The 16,642-nt window shown below is 61.3% G+C and overlaps 1 gene segment (V, D, J or C); it reads left to right on the forward strand.

Moving 5' to 3' along the window:
* The first annotated feature begins 1,889 nt into the window (after positions 1–1,889).
* Positions 1,890–15,514, forward strand: LOC114101543 (Ig mu chain C region membrane-bound form-like). The segment is given in 9 exon segments: positions 1,890–2,026; positions 2,816–2,887; positions 3,170–3,237; positions 11,494–11,808; positions 11,896–12,237; positions 12,512–12,832; positions 12,919–13,251; positions 15,031–15,146; positions 15,257–15,514. Coding segments are annotated over 9 exon segments (1,713 nt in total).
* Positions 15,515–16,642: the final 1,128 nt, after the last annotated feature.

Raw genomic sequence — 16,642 nt, forward strand, 5'->3', positions numbered from 1 at the left:
GCCAAGAACTGCAGATCACCCAGGTCACTGCATCCGTGACAGAGGTGTGCCTCCAGGGGCCAACGGTGGGGGTACAGGCACCCCAGCTCCCACAGCAGCTCCCACTGCACCCAGGGAAGAGGCAGGGAGGGCCCCCCAGGGCTTCCTCTGAGGGTCTCCACACTCTGCACAGGGCAGTCCCCGTCACACTGTGGCCAAGAGGAGCTGCAGGACCTACAGACGGCCTGGGACATGGTGCCTGCAGTCAGGCGGCTCCTCTGCAGGGTGCAGAGCAGAGGTGCAGGGGCCTGGGGGACGGGCAGGGCTGGAGGCCACCCCAGCTGACAGCAGCCCTGGCCCTAGACAGCAAGGCCAGCTGCGTCCTCAGGTCCCACAGCTGCTCCTTCCTCCAGCAAATTCCTCAGCAGAGAGGAGAGGGGAGCCTCAGAGGGCGAGAGACACAGGACCCCAGAGGAGGTGAGTCTCAGAGGGCAGGTTCAGAGGTCACCTGAGCAGGACAGCCAGAGAGAGGAGGAAGACCTACGTCTGTCACGATCCCACTGAGGAGGCCAAACCAGGAAAGAAGAGCCATGAAGCCACATTCCTCCTGTCCCCACCTCCTGTGCCCCTGGACCTAAGCCTCAGTCACCTGTGTCCTCACCTCCTGTGCCCCTGGACCTAAGCCTCAGTCACCTATGTCCTCACCTCCTGTGTCCCTGGACCTAAGCCTCAGTCACCTGTGTCCTCATCTCCTGTGCCCCTGGACCTAAGCCTCAGTCACCTATGTCCTCACCTCCTGTGTCCCTGGACCTAAGCCTCAGTCACCTGTGTCCTCACCTCCTGTGTCCCTGGACCTAAGCCTCAGTCACCTATGTCCTCACCTCCTGTGTCCCTGGACCTAAGCCTCAGTCACCTGTGTCCTCATCTCCTGTGCCCCTGGACCTAAGCCTCAGTCACCTATGTCCTCACCTCCTGTGTCCCTGGACCTAAGCCTCAGTCACCTGTGTCCTCACCTCCTGTGTCCCTGGACCTAAGCCCCAGTCACCTGTGTCCTCACCTCCTGTGTCCCTGGACCTAAGCCTCAGTCACCTCCTGTCCTCACCTCCTGTGTCCCTGGACCTAAGCCTCAGTCACCTATGTCCTCACCTCCTGTGCCCCTGGACCTAAGCCTCAGTCACCTATGTCCTCACCTCCTGTGTCCCTGGACCTAAGCCTCAGTCACCTATGTCCTCACCTCCTGTGTCCCTGGACCTAAGCCTCAGTCACCTGTGTCCTCACCTCCTGTGCCCCTGGACCTAAGCCTCAGTCACCTGTGTCCTCACCTCCTGTGCCCCTGGACCTAGGCCTCAGTCACCTGTGTCCCCACCTCCTGTGCCCCTGGACCTAAGCCTCAGTCACCTGTGTCCTCACCTCCTGTGCCCCTGGACCTAAGTCTCAGTCATCTCCTGTCCTCACCTTCTGTGTCCCTGGTCCTAAACCTCAGTCACCTCCTGTCCTCATTCTCCTGTGTCCCTGGTCCTAAGCCTCAGTCACCTCCTGTCGTCACCTTTCTGTTTCCCTGTTCCTAGGCCTCAGTCACCTCCTGTCCTCACTGTCCTGTGCCCCAGTCCCAGGCCTTAGTCAACTTCCCTCCTCACCGTCCTTTGCCCTCCTCCGCTCTCCCTCTTGGCCTCCTTTGCCCACCCCTCCCTGGTCATGGTCCCCTGCCCTTACATGGAGGCTTCTCAGCTTCTCATGTCCGCTGCTCATCCCTGCCCTGGTGCCACCTGGCACTCTTCCCTTCCTGTTGGGTCTCCTACCCTTGGTTCCCAGGACCTCCCTGTGCTGCCGAGCCCTGCAGGAGCCCCGCAGCTCACCCCACCTCCCCCTCTCTGTGGCCCTCACCCTCTCCTTCCCAGGTCCCTTCACAGATGCCCTTCCTGGGCCACACTGTACCAGAGCAGCCCGCACCCCCGGGCCCTGGGCTGCTCTCTCAGGCCACCTTCATCTCAGCCGCAGGCCCAGAGCCAGTCCTGCTGTCAGCTCCTGTCCCCTCCCAGGCCTCCCCGTGAGGTCAGGGCGCCTTCCCATCTTGGCCGCTCTGTGCCCCACCCCAGCAGTCCCCCCACATGTGCTCACTGCTACATTCAGGCCTAGGTGACTCCGCACTCACTAAGGGCCACGCCTGGGCTCCTGTGTGGCCCACCCCAGCCCAGGGCCTGACCGGTGGTGGACGCACGCAGCACCTGGGTCCAGGTGGAGGGCAGCCGTGCAGGTCTAGGGTAGGGTTGTCTGCCTTAGCCATCTTTCCTGCACCCATCCAGGGGATGTCACCACCCCTTGTTTAGGGCTAGGAGCTCCAGGGGGTCAGGGAGGGGACACAGCCACGTGCAGCCACAGGACCCAGCACCAGGGACACTGTCCTCCAGGACCTTGCAAATGCCAACCTGGGAGTCCCCAGTCCTCCAGACCAGGGTGCCGCCCCCCACTGCCGCAGCCGGCCTGTCCCTGCAGCCAGCATGACCAGAGGGCGGCAGACCTGCGTCCCCCCAGCTGGGAGCTCTAAGAGAAGAAAAAGCCTGACACTCTAGTGACCGCTACAGGGGCAGGCCATCTGTTCCCAGCGCAGGAGTGACTGTACCGCTGGGGGTTGGGTCTCCGTGTGAGTCGATGGCAGAGGGGAAGATAAGGGCCCGGTGCAGCCCACCAGGGGCTGTGCACAGGGCTCCCAGCTGCTGGCCCAGTCGGTGGCCCCCTGCTGTTCTCAGGGGCCTCCTGCCTGCGGGGGGTTGGGGGGTGGGGGTTTGGGCTGAGCCGGGAACCACAGTGGTAACTGGATCCACCCACCGTGACTGAGGGTTCTACAAACACCAGCACCACCCACGAGCTCTGTGAGCCCAGGGAGAAGAGCACTGGGCCCTGGTGGAGGGTGAGCGGGGCTGGCCCACGGGCAGGAGAATGCAGAGGGACAGGTGGTGTGGGCAGGGGCTAAGCAGCACACAGACACAGGCATCAGCAGAGCTCAGCAGGGAAACTGTGTCCCCCGGGACCAATGAAAAGCCCCACCTGCACCCCAGCGGGGCGGAGGCAGGGGGTTGGCTGGGGACTGGGGTGGAGGTCTCTCCAAGCAGAGGGCAGAATTTCCAGGGTCTGGGGCTCCCCTGGGCTCCCCGGGACCCTGTGCTGGAGGTTTCTGTGTCCCTGGCCACAGGGCAAGCTCACTGTGTCTTGCTGACTTCGACTTCTGGGGCCAGGGCACCCTGGTCACCGTCTCCTCAGGTGAGTCCCCTCCAGGTCTCTCTCTTTTCCCTGCCTGGTCCCTGGGCTCTGTACCCCATCTGGGTCCAGTGCTGGAGGGTGTATAGTTGCCGTCTCTGCCAGATCGCTACAGCCCCAGCCTGGGGGATCGGACGGCGGTGGTGGTCCCGCTAGGCAGAGGGAAGCCTGGCCACAGGCTGTCTGGGAGGGAGAGCTTGCTGGCAGAGCTGGGGGCACCGTGGCCACAGGAACCCGGAGCCCCGGGCCAGGGGGCCTGGGCTGCGTCTCCCTGGGCTCTTCAGCCCTTGCCTGTCTCCCTCCCAGCCCAGGCACCCAGAGCAGGCTGCTTTGTGCTTTGTGTTGGGTGAGATGAACTTAGGAGCAGGCCTCTGGGCTGTGGCCAGCTGGGCACGGGCAGCAGGTGGGCAAGGTTTTTGTACCACCCCAAATTGGGGCTGTGGCAATGTGATCAATACTGGGGCCAGGGCACCCTGGTCACCGTCTCCTCAGGTGAGTCCCCTGCAAATCCCTCTGTCTTCCCTGCCTGATCTCTGGGCTCTGTGCCCATCTGGGTCCTGTAGCCCACCTGGGTCCAGCACTGGAGGGTGGACCAGTTGCTGTCTCTGCCAGCCCAGGGGATCGGACTGCCGTGGTGGCCCTGCTAGGCAGAGCCTGGCCACAGGCTGTCTGGGGAGCAGAGCTGGGGGCCCCGTGGCCACAGGAACCAGGAGCCCCGGGCCAGGGCGCCTGGGCTGCCTCTCCCTGGGCTCTTCAGCCTGTCTCCCTCCCGGCCCTGGGGTCCAGGCGCCCAGAGCAGGCTGGGAGCCGCCTGCCTTGTGCTTTGTGTTGGGTGAGATGAACTTAGGAGCAGGCCTCTGGGCTGTGGCCAGCTGGGCACGGGCGGCAGGTGGGCAAGGTTTTTGTACCACCCCAAACTGGGGCTGTGGCAATGTGATTACTTTGATTACTGGGGCCCTGGCACCCTGGTCACCGTCTCCTCAGGTGAGTCCTTCCAACCTCTCTCCTCTCCTCTCAGAAAGCTTCTGCTGCATTTTGGGGCAAATGAAAGTGGGTCTTGGGCCAAAAGGGGCTGGGGCTGGACTGGGGCCGGCAGGAGGTCGCAGCTCATGCAGACAACTCCCTCTGCCCTGGACTCTGCACCAGGGGTCTCTCTGGGGGTCCAGGCCACACTTGCTTTTGGGGTCCTACTGCCCTCACCTTCAAGGGCTCAATCTTAGGTAGTGTCAGGGCCCTGACTGGTGCGGTTCTTGTCTGGGACCCAGCCGCAATTGTCACAATGTGACAATGCATTTGATGTCTGGGGCCAGGGAACCCTGGTGACCGTCAGCTCAGGTGAGTCCTCTGCCCACCCTATCTGACTTGGGGAGACTCGCATTTCAGGGTCTCCGTGTCAGAAAGGCATTCTGGAACTCAGGAGAGGGAGCCGGGGGAGGGCCGCCGCAATGGGAGCGGATGCCCACTTTGAGCCACGGGAGTCTGGGACAGGGGCATGACTGGCACGGTTCTTGTCTGGGTCCCAGCCACATCTGTCACAATGTGATGATGTTTTTGATGTCTGGGGCCAGGGAACCCTGGTGACGGTCAGCTCAGGTGAGTCCTCCGCCCACCCTATCTGACTTGGGGAGACTCGGCATTTCAGGGTCTCTGTGTCAGAGCGGCATTCTGGAACCCAGGGGAGGGAGCCGGGGGAGGGCCGCAGCAATGGGAGATGGAGAGCCAGGCCCCCTCGTCCCCAGCTGAGCCGCGGGAGTCTGGGCAGGGGCACGACTGGCTGGTGTGGGTGAGGGCTCCGGTCTGTGCCCAGCCACATCAGGCATCTTGTGACTGCGGCATGACTGGGCTTCTGTCTACTCTGAGGCCCCGCGTTTTGGGCAGGGCCTGTTGGTGTCTGTTGGGCTCCTGGGAATTAGGAGCGGTCAGTCAAGGGTCACATTTCCCAGGCCACCGCGCAGTCCAGCTTCTGAGGGTCCAGGCTGGAATGTGTGGATTGGGGCCATGAAGGGCTCAGGAGCCGCTGGCCCAGGTGGGGAGAGGAGTGACTGGCCGGCTCCCGTGTGGTGCCAGAGGGCAGTGTCGCGGCCAGGGGACCATGTCAGGGCAGGCTCCAGGGTTCTTGTGGGGTGCAGGTGGAGATTGCACCATGGTGATTACTATGGCATTTACGTATGGGGCCGAGGGACCTCAGTCACCGTCTCTTCAGGTAAGAACAACTGCTCCTGGCTTTCATTCTCCACTCTTCGGTTTTCTGAGCACCCAAGACTGGTTCTTGGGACATGTCCCCGAGGGGACCCAGGTGGGCTGGCCAGGAGGGGCCAGGGACTGGGGAGCCTCCCTTGGCTTCCAGATGCCTTTGGAAAACCGGAATAAGGTCTGGTGTATCCAATGGAGAAAGTGAGCCTCTGGAAGGGGGCTCAGGGTGGGAGGCCGTGTTTGGGGTGAGTTGCTAAAAAAGAGCAGGACCCCTCGGGGGTCTGGATGATGTTCCGTTTTTGAGCCGGTGTTGGCTGAGGAGTGTGCCTCAGTGACAGCCCCTATAGACGGGCTATGGCGCCCGGGAGAGCGTGGAATAGAGGGCTTTCCTTAGAATCCTGAGGTGTGCTGTGTGCCAGGCGGTAGTTTAACTTCTATAAAGTTAACTCTGAGTGAGTGAGCAGCCTCGGTCCTGGTGAGTGGGCAGCTGCAGTCCTGGCAGGGACACAGGGACCCGGGGAGCCAGGCTCCGAGAGGACAGTCCCTGGCAGGAGCTTGGAAAGTCTCACTTCTTAGTGTCTGCACAGTGGTTGCCGACAAAAATGGCAAGAAAATTGTGACTTAAAAATACGAGAGGTTTTTAGTAAGTTCGGTTTTTATTGAAAACTGTTTCCAGTGAACAACTGTAAGTCCTGTCTGCAATGTCTGATTCGGGACTGGCTTTGACAGCAAGGAAGCTAATTTATTTTTTTAATTAATTGAACAGTGGTGAGCTGGAGGATGAGTGGGTCCAAGATGGCTTCAGCAGTGGGGAGGGGGGGACACAGCCCCTCCACCCTCTGCAGGTGGCAGGAAGCAGGCCACATGGAGAGTCTATTTCAGGAAGCAAAAAAACACCATAGGTAAATTTATAGCTGTGGTAAGAGGAAGTGGCACTGAAAGGCTCTGCCAGCAGCATAGATCCGAAAGTTCCCCAGCAAAACAACACCTGCACGATTTGCATTTCTAAAATAAGGTGAGGGTGCTGGCGGGAAGTGCCAGGGCCTCTTTCAGCTGTGCGGTTTCAGTCTTGGCTTATGGATTCTAGTTTGTTCAGACTTGACTGACCAACTTCAAAGCTGTTTTCATTTTCAAAGCAAGATGTATATGAAAGTGAACAGTCTTGGGGGCAGTTTATTAATGTACTTAGAAAACTTTTTGTAAATTACTTTGTTGTCCTCCATGTGACAATTAATCTCAACCCTTTAACTAAAGCCTGCAGCATTATTTTTACAGTGACTCTTTACGATTTTTAAGCCAGTCCGTTTACTCTGTGATTAAGAGACACTTAGACATTCTGGAAAGATGCCTTTTGAAGTTATTTTTGAGACCACTTTTCCAATATTCATTTTAGGATAAATTTTAGGTGAAGGGTGAAGAGTTGTCTTGAATTACTTCAGTTAAAGGTGGTAGTTCGTGAATTAAGAGAAAATCCAGCAAGATAGGGCAAAAAAAAAGAATGCAGGCACTGGCCCGAAGATGAGGCTCTCTTCCTGACCACGCTGGCTGGGCTTCTTGTCCAGGGAGCGCTGGCAGGGGTCTGAGAGCAGGTTGCTCCTGGCCTGGCCTTGGCCTGGGTCCCCCAGGACCGCCTGGACCTGGGAATGTGTGGGCCTGGCTGCTGCCACCAGGCCAAGTGGCTAATCGTGAATCAGCTGGATATAATGCACTTGGAAGAATCAAAGACCCTCGGGACCTCCCTGTGACCCGGCACCCAACGTGGTAAGAGAGGCAGTGCCCACTGCCAAGGCCGCTTTTCTGGAAAGTTTGTACTGATGTTTCCTCCAATTTGAAGGGGAACGGATCTTTTGGGAAGAGAAGGCTTTTGTGAGGCCCTTGAGGGGCCGTTGTCTAGGATCCATTCTGAACTTCTCCTGAAGTCCCCGTTGAGGGGACATGGGCAGGAGGGGCTCTAGTGCTTATTAACTTGATGGTTCTGCTCGTGATGCTTTTCAGTTCACAAAGCTCTACTGACACCGTCTCAGCTTAGGTTATAAATGCAGCTCTGGCTTTTAGATGGTTATTGTGCTTCTAAAGAGCTTCATGGCAAACAGAAGAATTTTAAGTGGCAAATTTAGATAAAATGACTTTTCTGGTCGTTGTCAGTAATGGTTTTAATCTAGAGGGAGCTTAGCATTGGGGGTTAATTTTAGTCTTGGAAGAAGGAGTCCAGGCTAAAGGGTGCTGTCTCCCAGAAGTCGGGCTCTGAGGGAGACGACCCAGAGTGCTTCCCCTGACGGAGCAATGCCGGGGATTCTGGCAGGAGAGGGATTTTTCATTGTTGTTAGGAAAGACCCTACATTCTTGATCTAAATCTCAAGATGTTTCAGTGAATTTGAAGTTGTCAGGATATAGTCTTCCCTGCTGTTCAAGGATGGTAGTGATTGATAAGATTGCTCTGCAGCCGAGAGCCAGGCAGAATAGGGTACGAGACGGAAGCCAGCAGGGCTGTGCAGGACCCAGGAATGGGGTGGCTTTAGCTGAGGTCTGCTGGGCTGTGCTGAGCTGAGCTGAGCTGGGCTGAGCTGGGCTATGCTGGGCTGAACTGAGCTGGGCTAAGCAAAGCTGAGCTGAGCTGAGCTGGGCTGTGCTGAGCTGAGCTGGGCTGAGCTGGCTGGGCTATGCTAGGCTAGGCTAAGCAGAGCTGGGCTGGGCTGGGCTGAGCTGGGCTGGGCTGAGCTGGCTGGACTACGCTGGGCTGGGCTAAGCAGAGCTGGGGTGGGCTGAGCTGAGCTGGGCTGGGCTGAGCTGAGCTGGCTGGGCTATGCTAGGCTAGGCTAAGCAGAGCTGGGCTGGGCTGGGCTGGGCTGGGCTGGGCTGAGCTGGGCTGAGCTGGCTGGGCCGAGCTGGGCTGGGCTAAGCAGAGCTGGGCTGGGCTGAGCTGAGCTGGGCTGGGCTGAGCTGGGCTGAGCTGGGCTGAGCTGAGCTGGCTGGGCTGGGCTGAGCTGGGCTGAGCTGGCTGGGCCGAGCTGGGCTGGGCTGGGCTGAGCTGGGCTGAGGTGGCTGGGCTTGATGGGCTGACCTGGGCTAAGCTAAGCTTGCTCCACTGAGCTGGGCTAAGCAGGACTGGGCTGACCTGGGCTGAGCTGGGCTAAGCAGAGCTGAGCTGAGCTGGCTGGGTTGGGCTGGGCTGAGCTGAGCTAAGCAGAGCTGGGCTAGGCTAAGCTGTCTGGGCTGAGCTGAGCCGGGGCTAAGCAGAGCTGATCTGAGCTGGGTTAAGCAGAACTAGGCTGAGCTGGGCTGGGCTGGGCTGAGCTGGGCTAAGCAGAGCTGGGCTGAGCTGGGCTGAGCTGGGCTGAGCTGGGCTAAGCAGAGCTGGGCTGGGCTGGGCTGAGCTGAGCTGGGCTGGGCTAAGCAGAGCTAGGCTGGGCTGAGCTGGACTGAGGGGGGCTAAGCAGAGCTGGGCTGGGCTGAGCTGGGCTGAGCTGGGCTAAGCTGGGCTGAGGTGGGCTAAGCAGAGCTGGGCTGGGCTGGGCTGGGCTAAGCAGAGCTGGGCTGAGCTGGCTGAGCTGGGCTGGGCTGAGCTGGGCTGGGCTGAGCTGGGCTGGGCTGGGCTGGGCTGGGCTGAGCTGAGCTGTGCTGAGCTGGGCTGAGCTGGGCTGAGTTGGGCTGGGCTGGGCTGGGCTGAGCTGAGCTGGGCTGGGCTGGGCTGAGCTGGGCTTCGGTGGGCTGTGCTGTGCTGAGCTGAGCTGGGCTGAGCTGGCTGGGCTATGCTAGGCTAGGCTAAGCAGAGCTGGGCTGGGCTGGGCTGAGCTGGGCTGGGCTGAGCTGGCTGGACTATGCTGGGCTGGGCTAAGCAGAGCTGGGCTGGGCTGAGCTGAGCTGGGCTGAGCTGAGCTGGCTGGGCTATGCTAGGCTAGGCTAAGCAGAGCTGGGCTGGGCTGGGCTGGGCTGAGCTGGGCTGAGCTGGCTGGACTATGCTGGGCTGGGCTAAGCAGAGCTGGGCTGGGCTGAGCTGAGCTGGGCTGAGCTGAGCTGGCTGGGCTATGCTAGGCTAGGCTAAGCAGAGCTGGGCTGGGCTGGGCTGGGCTGAGCTGGGCTGAGCTGGCTGGACTATGCTGGGCTGGGCTAAGCAGAGCTGGGCTGGGCTGAGCTGAGCTGGGCTGAGCTGAGCTGGCTGGGCTATGCTAGGCTAGGCTAAGCAGAGCTGGGCTGGGCTGGGCTGGGCTGAGCTGGGCTGAGCTGGCTGGACTATGCTGGGCTGGGCTAAGCAGAGCTGGGCTGGGCTGAGCTGAGCTGGGCTGAGCTGAGCTGGCTGGGCTATGCTAGGCTAGGCTAAGCAGAGCTGGGCTGGGCTGGGCTGAGCTGGGCTGAGGTGGCTGGGCTTGATGGGCTGACCTGGGCTAAGCTAAGCTTGCTCCACTGAGCTGGGCTAAGCAGGACTGGGCTGACCTGGGGTGAGCTGGGCTAAGCAGAGCTGAGCTGAGCTGGGCTGGGTTGGGCTGGGCTGAGCTGAGCTAAGCAGAGCTGAGCTAAGCAGAGCTGGGCTAGGCTAAGCTGTCTGGGCTGAGCTGAGCCGAGGCTAAGCAGAGCTGATCTGAGCTGGGTTAAGCAGAACTAGGCTGAGCTGGGCTGGGCTGGGCTGAGCTGGACTGAGCTGGGCTAAGCAGAGCTGGGCTGAGCTGGGCTGACCTGGCTGGGCTGACTGAGCTGGGCTAAGCAGAGCTAGGCTGGGCTGAGCTGGGCTGAGGTGGGCTAAGCAGAGCTAGGCTGGGCTGAGCTGGACTGAGGTGGGCTAAGCAGAGCTGGGCTGGGCTGGGCTGGGCTGGGCTGGGCTGGGCTGGGCTAAGCAGAGCTGGGCTGAGCTGGCTGGGTTGGGCTGGGCTGACCCGTGCTAAGCTAAGCTGGCTCCGCTGAGCTGAGCTGGGCTAAGCAGAGCTGGGTTGATCTGGGCTGGGCTGGGCTGGGCTGGGCTGAGCTGGGCTGGACTGAGCTGGCTGAGATGGATGAACTGAGCTGGGCTGACAGGGCTTAGCTGGGCTGAACTGGGCAGGGATGAGATGGGTGAGCTCCCATGGGTTCAACGGAGCTGGGCTAAGCCAAGCTGAACCACACTTAGCTGAGCTGAGATCACGTGGAGTGGACTGGGCTGAGCTTCACTGAGCTATATTGAACTAAATTGGCTAAACTGAGCTGGGCCGATCTGGGCTTGGATGAGCTGGGCTGTTTTGGGTTATTCTGGGCTTAGCTGGGTTAGCTGCTATAGCAAGGGTGAACTAGCTGAGCTGGGCTGGTCTCTGTGACTTGTGCTGAGCTGGGTGAGGTGACCTGAAATGCATGGGCAGAGCTGCCCTAGACTGGGCATAGCTGAAAGGTGCTGAGCTAGAGTCAGCAGGGCTTATGGAAGTTCAGCTCCTTTAGCAAGTCTGAAGAGACTGTTTGGGGCTGGATTGACATCTGCTGGGCCACATGGACCCTGCTGAGCTGAGCTGAGCTGGCTGTGCCGGTTGGTCCTGGCCAACACTGTCTGGACAGATATTTGTGATCCACTGTGCTTGGGTGGAGGGTTGCACCGACTCCACGTGCTTCCCACACACTGCCTGGAGCTGCCTGCCTGGGGAGATTTCAGGGTGAGCTTCTGTGCCCGAGCTGGGTGCAGTGGGAGCTGAGCCTGCCAGTGCTGAGGGCCAGTGCCCAGGAAGAGGCAGAGCTGGCGCAGGCTTGAGCTCCAGCTGAGCCTCCTGCATGGGGAGCAGGGATGCAGGCCTGTGCCTGAGTGCAGGTGTCAGTGCTGCCTGTGGCCAGCTCGACATGTGCTGTTGGGAGCCCCCTCCCTCCCTCCTGGCTTTAAAAACTGGGGTCCTACAGCCAGAGGCCCTCCCGCTGCCCCAGAAGCCTCACATCAGTTCAGCTGTCACCTGGCCTCCTGCCACAGCCAGCCTCGTCTGTGCAGGCCGGGGGGCCTACCGGAGGCTCAGCACTGGAGCGAGCTGCAGTGGGGTGGGGGCTGGGAGAAACCCCTGACCAGCAGAGCACAGGAGACGACTTCTCACCCTTCCCTTTCTTTTTGTGCCTCGGGGTCCTCAGCGAGCCAGTCATCCCCGAGCCTCTTCCCCCTCGTTTCCTGTGAGAGTCCCTTGTCCGACGAGAGCCTGGTGACCGTGGGCTGCCTGGCCAAGGACTTCCTGCCCGACACAGCCACCTTCTCCTGGAACTTCAAGAACAGCACAGCCATCCGTCAGGGTGTCAGGACCTTCCCTTCGACGATGGTGCAGGGCAAGTATGCCGCCACCTCTCAGGTCCTGCTGTCCTCCAAGGACGCCTTTCAGGACCCCGACGAGTTCCTGGTGTGCAGAGTCCAGCATGGCGGTAACAACAAACACAAGGAGGTGCCCCTCCCAGGTGAGGTTGGGGACACTCTGGCCTGGCTGGAGGGAGCTATGGGGGGCTGCTTCACAGGCCGAGCTGACACCTTGTCCCTGATCTCAGGTATTGGAGTGGACCAGTCCCCCAACGTGAGTGTGTTCATCCCATCTCGAGACTCCTTCTCTGGTCCCGGCAAACGCGAGTCCAGCCTCATCTGCCAGGCCACGGACTTCAGTCCCAAGCAGATCACAGTGTCCTGGCTCCGGGAGGGAAAGGTCTTGACGTCTGGCTTCACTACGGGCCCAGTGACCGCAGAAGCCAGTGGGTCCCAACGCTCAACCTTCAAGGTCACCAGCACACTGACCATCACTGAGAGCGACTGGCTGAGCCAGCACGTGTTCACCTGCCGCGTGGATCACAGGGGACTCACCTTCCAGAAGAACGTGTCCTCCGTGTGTGGCACCAGTGAGTGCCCCTGTCCCGGGCCCAGCACTCCCCACACCCTGCCAGGGCACCCACACAGGTTCCCTCAGGTGGTGCCTGCCCCCCAGACGTGCCATCTGCTGCCCGGGCCTGGGCAGGGGCAGAGGCAGCAGAAGCAGCAGTTGGGTGGGGGTGGGGATGGGGGAATCGCCCCTGCTGCAGCAGGACACCAGGGCTGGGCGGATCTGCTGCCACTCCTGGGGAGCTGCCCCCAGTCTCACGTCCACCCACCACTCAACCAGCATTCTCTCCACAGCAAGTCCACCCACAGGCATCCGGGTCTTCACCGTCCCCCCGACCTTTGCCGGCATCTTCCTCACCAAATCAGCCAAGCTGTCCTGCCTGGTCACAGACCTGGCCACCTACGACAGCCTGATCATCACCTGGGCCCGCCAGAATGGAGAGGCTCTGAAAACCCACACCAACATCTCCAGCAGCCACCCCAACGGCACCTTCAGTGCTGTGGGTGAGGCCAGTGTCTGCGTGGAAGACTGGGAGTCCGGGGAGCAGTTCACATGCACAGTGACCCACAATGACCTGCCCTCACCGCTGAAGGAGATCATCTCCAAGCCCAGGGGTAGGCTCGGCCCCCCGCACCCCGCCCCTCCTGCTCCCAGGATCCCCCCGTCCCACCTTCACTCACCACTGTCTCTCTTCTCACAGAGGTGGCCAGGCACCCCCCGGCCGTGTACCTGCTGCCGCCAGCCCGGGAGCAGCTGCTCCTGCGGGAGTCGGCCACGGTCACCTGCCTGGTGAAGGGCTTCTCTCCCCCGGATGTCTTCGTGCAGTGGCTGCACCGGGGGCAGCCCGTGTCCTCAGACAAGTACGTGACAAGCGCCCCGACGCCTGAGCCCCAGGCCCCGGGCCTCTACTATGCCCACAGCATCCTGACAGTGACCGAGGAAGACTGGAACTCAGGCGAGGTCTTCGCCTGCATCGTAGGCCACGAGGCCCTGCCACACATGGTGACCGAGAAGACTGTGGACAAGTCCACTGGTAAACCCACCCTGTACAACGTGTCCCTGATCATGTCTGACACGGCCAGCACCTGCTACTGACCCGCTGGCCACCCGCCAGTCCAGGTCCTGGGGTCCCTTCGCTCTGTGTGCGCACTAACTGCATCAGTGGAGTGAGATGCCGCGTTTTATAAAAATCAGAATAAAAAGATCCGTTCAAAAGATGCTGGTCTTGAGTGTGCGATGCTCTCACCTGCTGTGTCCCTCGCGCCCTCCACGCGGCCCCTCCTGCCTCGCCACCTGCCACCCGCAGCCTCCCAGGGCACTCAGGGTGGGCAGTTGCCACGCTCTTCCTCCAGCTGCTTCCAGAAACAGCCAAAAGCTCTGCCACACCACACATGCAGCACACCCGCACACACAGACACTCGCACACACGGGCACCCATGTCCCCGCACACACAGACATGCACACCCATGTCCTTGCACACACAGACTCACACACACACTGACAGGCAGGCACACGGACTCCCCAGGCACAGACGCGCCGGGCAGGGACACACAGCACACCCAAGCACACTCACCTGTGCTCACGAGCACGTGGACACACTCTGCAGGCCTGGCCTGGGCGGGACCCCAGCCGGGCGGCTGTCCACCACACTCTGGAGCCCTCCCTGCACTGCTGCCTCAGGGCTTCCCGCTGGCCTCTGCTGTCCTTCTGTCTGTGCGTGGAGATGCTTCCCTGGCTCGGCCCGCCTGCACTTTTGCCAGGGCTGCTGTCCTCAGGCCCAGGGCTCAGAGCACCACCCTGGCTCTGCCACTGCAGCTTCTTGGGGAGTCCCAGCCTGTGTCCTGTGGCAGCTGCCCCAGGGACTGGTGCCTCCTGTCCAGGCTCTCGGTGGAGGCTGTGGGTAGCCCCAGCAGCCACCTGTGAGAGAAGCAGGGTCCAGGCCACATCCTGACAGAGGAGGCAGTGTCCAGATATGCCCTGAGGGCAGCGGGTGGCCCTGGGTGCCCCTCTGATAAGGACAACTTGGGAGCCCTGTCTGAGCGGTCTGCCCCGCAAGCACCCACCTTGCTCCCCCACCTGGAGAACAGCAGGCAGGAGAAGGCCCAGGGGGCTCCAGGCCTCTGTGGGGAAGACAGGGACCCAACAAGGTCACCAGGCACACAGCCCAGCCTGCGGCCACCTCCTAGACATCCCCCATGTGCTCAGCCCTGGGAGGCCTGGGGTTCAGTTGTCCCCGAGGGCCCATCTGTGCAGGGGCCACAGACCCCACTGAGCACCCGTGTCCCTCCAGTGTCTGTCTGTCCAGTCCCAAGAGCTGTCATGCTGATAGGGCAGGACCAGCCAGCCAGGACATCCCCACATGGACTCTGCTCTGAGCAGGGGATGGAGTGGCCGAGTGCTGGCAGAGTAAGGAGGGGATGGCCTCGGCCCCCAGCTCCCTCTGCCCATCCCAACCCCAAGACACAGGGAGCCCCCACACTGCGCAGCCCAGGTACTGGGCTAACTCCTCAAGGAAAGTCCACTCTGCCGCAGCCCCCACCTCTGCCCTCCTGCCCCTAGTCTGTGTGCCACATCATCTTGCTCTCTGTGCCACCCCAGGGCTCCTAGGACCAGGTCCTGGAGTCCCCAGCTCAGCTTGGCCTGTGCGCTGTCTCTGTCCAGCCCACACTGCTGGGCACCCAGCCCATTCTGGCTGGATCTCTTCCAGATGGGCCCAAGAGGCGGGTGGCCAGATGCACTGCTGGCACAAAGCCTGGCTGCTGCTGTGGGCCCAGGCCCAAGCTGACCCTCGTCCCCATGTGTCCCCTTGCAGAGGGGGAGGTGAGCGCCGAGGAGGAGGGCTTCGAGAACCTGTGGACCACTGCCTCCACCTTCATCGTCCTCTTCCTCCTGAGCCTCTTCTACAGCACCACCGTCACCCTGTTCAAGGTAGACTGGCCCTGGGGCTGCAGAGGGGACAGGGGCCCTGGCTGGGTGGCAGTCCTGCCCCACCTCTTAGCTAACCGGGCAGCAATTCACACTGTCTCTGTGGTCCACAGGTGAAGTGACTTATCCGGGGATGGACATCGGAGGTCAAGAGACTGACCGACCCGCAGGGGCACTGCCTCTGGGCCAGGGCAAGACAGCCTTGTGGCCCATAGACTTGGACCTGAATCCTCCCTGGGTGGCCCTCCAGCTTTGCACTCTAGGTCGCAGGCTGCTTTTGACACTGGCCCCAGCCCTGGGCCTGCTGTCCGCCCTGCTTCGCCCAGCGCGTGTGTGTAGCCTGACACCAATACAGTTGTCCTCCGCTGAAACCGCTCTGTGCCAAAGGGTCTGGTTTCCTTTTCAGACTTTCCGTGTCGTGTGGGCATCCTGAGGGAGGAGGCCAGATCCAAAGGGGGCCAAGGGGCAGGGAGCGACCTGGCGAGGCTTGCAAGGTGACACCCCAAGGGAGAGGCCCAGAGGCGGGAGGCCACAGGTGGCTGCTCATGGCTGTGGAGCCTGATGGAAGGACAGTGGCCAGCAGTAAAGAATTCCAGGCCTGGCCTCCTACACAGTCCAAACAGGGAGGCGGCTTGGGCCTCCGTGGGTCTGGCGGGGGCCTCTGCCCACCTTCTCTCTCAGTGCTGTATCTAGCCAGCCTGAGGGCCACGTGCCCCCAGATTCAGAAGGGCCAGACTGGGCCTCGGGAGCATGTGCACACCCCCTTCAGGGGGCCGGGCATCACACTCTTTGGGGAGGGGGTGCCAGGGACCTGCAGCAGTGGGTGTGGACAGGAGGCAGGAAAGCAGAGCCGAGCTGGGTGGCCTGCGCTTGGTGCCTTCAGGCTGCTGTGACCAAAGCCTGGGCAGGTGGTCTGAGCAAGGCACCAGCAGCTTCCTGTCCAGTGAGAGCTGCTTCCTGGTTGGTAGGCAGTTCCTCCTCGTGTGGTGGGAGGGACGGGGTCTTTCTGGGGCTCTTATCCAAGGCCACTCTGCCCTCTGGCCCTAGTCACTTCCTGAAGGCCAGACCTCCCAATGCCGTCACCTTGGTCAAGGTTCAGCACAGAAAATTTGGGAGGGGCCAGAAAGCTTCAGTCCACGGCAGCTCTTAGGAGATCTCAGGACAGGAGGGCAGAGGACAGGAGAAGCCAGCACCTGGGTCCTGGGCTAGAGTCAGCTCGGAGACAGGACCCTGCAGAGACAAGCTGCGGGCAGCATCGGGGCTGCCCTTGGCCATGGCTGAGGCATGGACTGCTTGGGCAGTCTACGGGTCCAGGGGAGGCCAGGCCAGCTGTGGGGCAAGGGCCAGCAGAGGCAGTGGTGGGGAAAGGGTTGCAGAGGAAGGGCTGGGATGGTGCCTCACTGAGGGCCAGTCTCCTGCAGCCAGGTCCCCAGAGGGGTGACCTCGAGTGCGGAAGGGCATGGGATCTCATCTTAGCCAGACGTCACAGGATACCCAGC

The sequence above is a fragment of the Marmota flaviventris genome, chromosome 2 (genome assembly GCF_047511675.1).
Source record: "Marmota flaviventris isolate mMarFla1 chromosome 2, mMarFla1.hap1, whole genome shotgun sequence".
Taxonomy (NCBI): Eukaryota; Metazoa; Chordata; class Mammalia; order Rodentia; family Sciuridae; genus Marmota; species Marmota flaviventris.